This window comes from Cucumis melo, chloroplast, assembly GCF_025177605.1.
Source record: "Cucumis melo subsp. melo chloroplast, complete genome".
In the NCBI taxonomy this organism is placed as follows: Eukaryota; Viridiplantae; Streptophyta; class Magnoliopsida; order Cucurbitales; family Cucurbitaceae; genus Cucumis; species Cucumis melo.
In genome coordinates this window covers 45,001-52,500 of record NC_015983.1, presented here as the reverse complement: position 1 = coordinate 52,500, position 7,500 = coordinate 45,001, and the positions used below count along the sequence as shown (strand labels likewise).

The 7,500-nt window shown below is 33.4% G+C and overlaps 5 protein-coding genes and 4 non-coding genes across 9 annotated transcripts in view; 6 read left to right on the top strand and 3 right to left on the bottom strand. All coding sequences in view use genetic code 11, as the record gives it.

Moving 5' to 3' along the window:
* The window catches only part of ndhC (NADH-plastoquinone oxidoreductase subunit 3), a 363-nt gene extending 319 nt beyond the window's left edge, over positions 1-44 (top strand). Inside the window, exon 1 of the mRNA in view lies at positions 1-44. This exon is cut by the window's left edge and continues 319 nt beyond it. Coding sequence (YP_004841788.1) covers positions 1-44 — 44 coding nt within the window.
* Positions 45-86: 42 nt separating this feature from the next.
* Positions 87-767, top strand: ndhK (NADH-plastoquinone oxidoreductase subunit K). The gene has a single exon. The coding sequence runs from the start codon at positions 87-89 to the stop codon at positions 765-767; it is 681 nt and encodes a 226-aa protein (YP_004841787.1).
* A 119-nt stretch (positions 768-886) lies between these two features.
* ndhJ (NADH-plastoquinone oxidoreductase subunit J) lies at positions 887-1,363 on the top strand. Its single transcript has one exon. The coding sequence runs from the start codon at positions 887-889 to the stop codon at positions 1,361-1,363; it is 477 nt and encodes a 158-aa protein (YP_004841786.1).
* Positions 1,364-2,063: 700 nt separating this feature from the next.
* Positions 2,064-2,136, bottom strand: trnF-GAA. Its single transcript has one exon. It is a non-coding gene; the product is annotated as a tRNA-Phe (tRNA).
* Positions 2,137-2,497: 361 nt separating this feature from the next.
* trnL-UAA lies at positions 2,498-3,107 on the bottom strand. Its single transcript has 2 exons — positions 3,070-3,107; positions 2,498-2,544 (listed from the first exon to the last, which is right to left on the bottom strand). It is a non-coding gene; the product is annotated as a tRNA-Leu (tRNA).
* A 626-nt stretch (positions 3,108-3,733) lies between these two features.
* Positions 3,734-3,806, top strand: trnT-UGU. The gene has a single exon. It is a non-coding gene; the product is annotated as a tRNA-Thr (tRNA).
* A 369-nt stretch (positions 3,807-4,175) lies between these two features.
* rps4 (ribosomal protein S4) lies at positions 4,176-4,781 on the top strand. The gene has a single exon. The coding sequence runs from the start codon at positions 4,176-4,178 to the stop codon at positions 4,779-4,781; it is 606 nt and encodes a 201-aa protein (YP_004841785.1).
* A 285-nt stretch (positions 4,782-5,066) lies between these two features.
* Positions 5,067-5,153, bottom strand: trnS-GGA. Its single transcript has one exon. It is a non-coding gene; the product is annotated as a tRNA-Ser (tRNA).
* Positions 5,154-5,765: 612 nt separating this feature from the next.
* ycf3 (hypothetical chloroplast RF34) overlaps positions 5,766-7,500 on the top strand; it is a 2,005-nt gene continuing 270 nt past the window's right edge. Inside the window, exons 1-2 of the mRNA in view lie at positions 5,766-5,894; positions 6,644-6,871. Of these exons, the coding sequence (YP_004841784.1) occupies positions 5,766-5,894; positions 6,644-6,871 (357 nt within the window). The remainder of the gene's footprint in view (positions 5,895-6,643; positions 6,872-7,500) is intronic.

Here is a 7,500-nt window from a genome sequence, read left to right as displayed (position 1 = left end):
GTTTAGTTTATGCATGGCGAAAAGGAGCATTGGAATGGTCTTAGTTTTTGAATATTCAGACAATTAAAAAAAACATTGAGACAGTTATGAATTCCATCGAGTTTCCCTTACTTGATCGAACAACCCAAACTTCAGTTATTTCAACTACATCAAATGATCTTTCAAATTGGTCAAGACTCTCCAGTTTATGGCCGCTTCTCTATGGTACCAGTTGTTGCTTCATTGAATTCGCTTCATTAATAGGTTCACGATTCGACTTTGATCGTTATGGACTGGTACCAAGATCTAGTCCTAGACAGGCAGACTTAATTTTAACAGCGGGTACGGTAACAATGAAAATGGCTCCTTCTTTAGTAAGATTATATGAGCAAATGCCTGAACCAAAATATGTTATTGCTATGGGAGCATGTACAATTACAGGAGGGATGTTCAGTACCGATTCTTATAGTACTGTTCGGGGAGTCGATAAGTTAATTCCTGTCGATGTGTATTTGCCGGGTTGTCCGCCTAAACCCGAGGCTGTTATAGATGCTATAACAAAACTTCGTAAGAAAATATCTCGAGAAATCTATGAAGATCGAATTAAGTCTCAAGAGGAAAATCGGTGTTTTACTACCAATCACAAATTTCATGTTGGCCCAAGTACTAATACTGGAAATTACGATCAAGGATTACTCTATCAACCATCATCTACTTCAGAGATCATCCCTCCTGAAACTTTTTTCAAATACAAAAGTGCAGTCTCTTCCTACGAATTAGTAAATTAGGCCGTATACTTTTTTTGTACAGAATAACAAAGCAAAGAACGAGTGAATCTTCATCAATTTTTCATTGTAAATGGGAAATACTTATACAAATAAAAATAAAAAAATGGGGGGGGGAGAAGATGCAGGGTAATTTGTCTTCTTGGCTAGTCAAACATGGACTGGTTCATAGATCTTTGGGTTTCGATTACCAAGGAATAGAGACTTTACAAATAAAGCCCGAGGAATGGCATTCCATTGCAGTCATTTTATATGTATATGGTTACAATTATCTACGTTCCCAATGTGCTTATGATGTAGCACCAGGCGGACTGTTAGCTAGTGTGTATCATCTTACGAGAATCGAGTATGGTATAGATCAACCGGAAGAGGTATGCATAAAAGTATTTGCCGCAAGGATAAATCCTAAAATTCCGTCTGTTTTCTGGGTTTGGAAAAGTGCGGATTTTCCAGAAAGGGAATCTTATGATATGTTGGGAATTTCTTATGATAATCATCCACGTCTAAAGCGTATCTTAATGCCTGAAAGTTGGGTAGGATGGCCCTTACGTAAGGATTATATTGCCCCCAATTTTTATGAAATACAAGATGCTCATTAAATAATACGAAAATAATCTTCACTTCGACAACTCAAGATATTCAAATACATTTTTACGTTCTCTTATAGATATAGCATAGTAATTGAAGTCTCATTCATCTTATTATTATTGATTAAAAAAAATACAATTAGAGATTTGGTGAGATTATCCAATTTGTAAGATACTTATTTTGGATGAGCCACAAGCTAATAGGATGAACTAAATGAGTTCTGCATTATGAACTATGTATCACGCATATGACTTATAGATGTGCTTTAAAAAGTCACATAGGGTGAAATGAAGAAATATAATATGAAAAGAGAATCGGATTCTATTTGTACTGTATCTGAGATGAATCTTGGCCATTCCCGCCTTTCAACTCCCCTAGACTAGACTTTTGGGTCTTATAAGGAACTAATTGAAACTTTCAAATATGTATAAAATAGGAATTGAACGCCAGGAGACAGAGTATGAACAAATAAAAAAGAAGAGGAAACAAAAGAAAATTCTTTTCTTTTACATATCTATATACATCCTTTACATATTTCTATAAATATCCTCTTTATCTTTACTTGTCTATTTTCGACATCTATAAATAGAGTAAAAAATATATATAGTTTAGTTAAAGGGTAGATTTCCAGACATCATCATGTATCAGTATTTTTCATGATCTATATTATTAATGAATCCGTAGAATAGATACTCATACAAATTCATGATGTGCCAAGAACCAGATTTGAACTGGTGACACGAGGATTTTCAGTCCTCTGCTCTACCAACTGAGCTATCCCGGCCATTTCCGACACATTATCCTTATTTTAATAGATGACTTTGGTCTATGTCAATTGTAAATAAGAAAAAAGGTATTCCAAAGTCTTCTTTTTGAAGATATACGAAATTTCAGGGCTTGGATAAGCCTTTCGAAGTTTCAGTACAGTAGACAGTTAATCATTCAAATTTCACAGATTACTTGCGCAAGGATGTTCGTTTGTACGTCTATCATATAGAATATATACCACAAGCCTTGTGATAAGAAATCAAATTTCCGCTCAAATACGCTTGTGAAAGAGTCGAATGAATGAGAAACATAACAAAGTCTGAATTGCTAATGAACGGATAAATAATTAAAGAGGCCAACGGGCCTTTTTAGGGTTTTGGGGATAGAGGGACTTGAACCCTCACGATTTTAAAAGTCGACGGATTTTCCTCTTACTATAAATTTCATTTTTGTCGTTATTGACATGTAGAATGGGACTCTATCTTTATTCTATTCGATCTGATTAATCAGTTCTTCAAAAGATCTATCAGACTATGATGGAGTAAATGATTTGATCAATGAATATTCGATTATTTTTTCAACTTGTAGATCTTGGAATCGATTCATAACAATTCGTTCATTTTTATATATAATTTTATATATATATATAAATATAAAAAATTATAGAAATATAAAAAATAGAGATTCGAGTTGTCATTAATCAATATAGTATTTCAGTACGTAATACGTTTATCTTTCATCGTTTCTGGAGTTTCGATGGAAGGATTCATTCCTTTACTAACGCAACGTCGTCAACTCCATTTGTTAGAACAGCTTCCATTGAGTCTCTGCACCTACCCTTTTTTTTCGGAAAAAAGGATTTGGCTCAGGATTGCCCATTTTTAATTCCAGGGTTTCTCTGAATTTGAAAGTTATCACTTAGTAGGTTTCCATACCAAGGCTCAATCTAATTAAGTCCGTAGCGTCTACCGATTTCGCCATATCCCCCTCTTTTAAGATTAGTATCGCATTATGATGTCCTTCCCCGTTTTCTTTCATTTGTATTATACTGGAACCACTCAAGTCATTAGAATACCGATTCCTCTATTGAAAAGTGTTTCCTCCTATTGGATTTCTTGTCTATCTTCTTTCATCTCTCTCTTCTCTATCGGAGACCCATATTTGTTCCGATCCAAAATGATTCTATCATTTCTGTATCTGCAATTCAATATATATCAATATAGATAGATATATGAACATATATATTTGCCCCTCTTTCTATTATTTTTTTAGTAAAAAATTTAATACTTAAACGGTCGATTCCCTTGTTCGTCTTATCTTCCACCTTTCAGAATGAAAACATAGAAACGCTTCATTATCATCTCAATTGCATTAAATGCAATTAAGATTAACACATTAATTATTGATACACATCCATTTGATAAATAGATCAAAATTTTCTATCGCTATATTCTATTAATCGTTATATTAATTATTATGTTCTATAATAGAACAATTCCAATATTGAATATTTATTTGAAATGAAATTAGATTCTATATTCATATTAATTAGGAATAGCTAAGATCCCAGTAATTTAGTAAATTACTATGCATGTAACATTTCTGTTATGTGAGCCCGCTTAGCTCAGAGGTTAGAGCATCGCATTTGTAATGCGATGGTCATCGGTTCGATTCCGATAGCCGGCTTTTCTCTATTGATTTTATTTTTGACATAATTGATAAATCAAATAAATAAAGAAACGACTTCTTACCCTTTTTCAAAGGTCACCGATCTATGATGTCGTAGGAACTTACTTACCTTTATGACTAAAGGAGGGGTTCTATTTCTGTAGAACAAATCAAGAAAGGAACTCTTACTTTTTTATATCATTTACATATACAATAGGATCCGGATATTGATCCAAGTTATCTAATTATTCTTTGTTTTGTAGTACAATACTTTACTGGATTTCACTTCATTTATAATATTTATCATTTAGTTTTCATTTAAGTTTATGAAATTTAAATAAAATAAAATGTTTATGAAATTTAAATAAAATAAAATAAGGAGTCTTTATGTCGCGTTACAGAGGGCCTCGTTTCAAAAAAATACGCCGTCTGGGGGCTTTACCGGGACTAACTAGTAAAAGGCCCAAAACCGGAAACGATCTTAAAAACCAATCGCGTTCCGGTAAAAAATCTCAATATCGTATTCGTTTAGAAGAAAAACAAAAATTGCGTTTTCATTATGGTCTTACAGAACGACAATTACTTAAATACGTTCGTATCGCCGGAAAAGCCAAAGGATCAACGGGTCAAGTTTTACTACAATTACTTGAAATGCGTTTGGATAACATCCTTTTTCGATTGGGTATGGCTTCGACTATTCCTCAAGCCCGACAATTAGTTAATCATAGACATATTTTAGTTAATGGTTCTATAGTGGATATACCAAGTTATCGGTGCAAACCCCGAGATATTATTACAGCAAAAGATGAAAAAAAATCGAGAACACTGATTCAAAATTATCTTGATTCATCCCCCCCTCAGGAATTGCCAAAACATTTGACTCTTCAGCCATTGCAATATAAAGGATTAGTCAATCAAATAATAGATAGTAAATGGGTCAGTTTAAAAATAAATGAATTGCTCGTTGTAGAATATTATTCTCGTCAGACTTAAACCTAACTAAAAAACAAGGGTTCGGACAATTTCGTCCTCCCCTTCGCCGAAGTCTAAGTAAAGAGACCGAAGGAAAGTAAGGTTTTGATCCGGAAATTTTTCTATCATTCATCTATCATTGATCGGTAGGGGGATTTTCATCTCTTGTGCATTCTTTCCAGTCTTTTCGTTTCCGTACCACAAAAATTCGAAATAAAGAATCCATAAAGGTCTAACCGTTGGAATAATAGTATCGATTGTTATTTGATTTGATACATTGTGGTCAGTAACATTGTTGAATTAGTACGGAAAGAGAGGGATTCGAACCCTCGGTAAACAAAAGCCTACATAGCAGTTCCAATGCTACGCCTTCAACCACTCGGCCATCTCTCCTACAGAATGATTATGGCCCAGAAACCGAGTTAATAGTGAGTCATTAATATTCAATTTTTTTTTTGATAGGCACGTCCAACCAATTCTAACTATACAAATAATTTTTTTTTAACTATGTTTAATGGATACTTTTAGCTCATGATTCTATTTAGTTTTTTAAACTATGATTCCTTTTTTCTAAAAATTCGACTTTTACAGTTTTCGATTTTTCACCAACAACTGTTTATCCCATACATATATCTAGTCACAAGTTATGAATCATAGAATGATTATTCGATTCTTTTTGCTCTTTTTTGTATCATAATTCAATCAAAAAACTTCTAGAATTACCCCAGTCAGATAAATAAAATTCTTTTTTTCTTCAACTTCGCTGAAATCAGAATAGTTCTCTTCATTCTGATCCTACTACATTTGGATGAAATTTAACCGGATTGAAATATTTCTTCTCTTTTATTGATTCCTGTGAAATAAAAAAGAAACAATTTAAATATCGAGTGGGATTTTTTAATGAATCCGTTTTTATGTTATTTCGTACTATGCAATTCCTTTGTTTGTGGGATCATTTTCTCACGAGAGGTAATTAAAAGAAATTATAGAATGGGGTTGTTACCGATGCCTAGATCTGGTGGGATAAATGGAAATTTTATCGATAAGACCTTTTCAATTGTAGCCAATATCTTATTACGAATAATTCCGACAACTTCCGGGGAAAAAGAGGCATTCACCTATTACAGAGATGGTGCGATTTGATTTTTTTTTTTTTCAATTTTCTTTACCGCTCTCCGTCTTAGTAGAAAGACACAGTATTCGGGATAGAAAGAAAACAATAATTGAAATAAATCTACGCTTCTTGGAGGTGCAATTTGAAAATCAAAAAATTCCTTCTGTCGTGTATCCCCGATTAATGTAACCTTAGATGCTTTAATTGTCGATTCTAGTATTAAGCGAAAGGTGTAACCTATGGATTAAGTCAACCCTACTCCACTAGTAAAAATATTCACTAGTAAAAATAGGTAGCAGAGGGGAAGAAGCACTACACCTAGGAATCAACAACACGAAAACTTTGTTATAAATTATACCTTTTCCTTATCGGGATCGGAACTTAGAAAAATGGTTGGGACAACAAACATCCATCTCGTTTGTATTTTGGATACCTGTATAACCATCGAAGACTGTTGAAGTGACTAATTCCTGGAAATTTAGAGGCGTTGAGGACAAAGAAATTGTTAGAGTTACCATTTTTATTTTTATCTAGTAAACCATGCTTGATGTTAAGAAAAGATCTTTTACAGGAAGGTTGGCTAGAGATTTTTTGTAAAAACGCTAGTCCCATGAGTTCATAATGAGAGTATTTCAATGTTTTTTGATTTCATGTATTATTCTCATCTCATTATGCGCATCAGATAAAGGGGGAGCCGTATGAGATGAAAATCTCACGTACGGTTCTGGAACGGAGATTCTTTCAATGGAATAACGAACGACCGTAACGGATGTCGGCTCAATCCGAAGGAAATTATGCGGAAGCTCTACAGAATTATTATGAAGCTATGCGACTAGAAATCGATCCCTATGATCGAAGTTATATACTCTATAACATAGGTCTTATCCACACAAGGAACGGAGAACATACAAAAGCTTTGGAATATTATTTTCGGGCACTAGAACGAAACCCGTTCTTACCACAAGCTTTTAATAATATGGCTGTGATCTGTCATTACGTGCGACTATCTCCACTATAGAAAGAAAAAAAAGAGAAAATTCGCTAATAAATACTAAAAAAAATAGGCTTTCTACATATGTATTGTCCAAACTAACGATTTGTATCAGCTGTAGCAAAGAAAGAAACTTCATAGAAGCAGAAATATGAAGAAATAGGTATGCCTAGATACTTTATTCTATGGATAAAGGATCTAATTGATAGAAGAAGCACCGTAAAGATCAATTAGTCAGGTTTTTGGCCGATACAATAAAAACTGCTTACTTATATCATGATATAAGATCAAAATGAAGGAATCCACTTATGTAATAGGGTGGATCCCCTACAATATTGAGCAGCGGTGTAGCATCAGATCCCAAAGACAGTAAGTCTTTTCTTTCTTATGAAGGAAAGTCTTTTTCAAGGATTCTATATAAATTTCTAGATGAAACCGAGATAGTTATCTTTCAGAAAATTGTAACGATAGTGGGTGGAATGCCTATGCTTTATTCTTCTGAAGGTGGGAGAAAAGATAAAACTTATTTAATTATTCAGCAAAATTGAAGTTTGAAACTTATATAATTAACCTCTTTTGCTTAACTCGAGAAAAAAAAATGGGCTAGATCTATGAAAAATTTCATTCAATTAGAT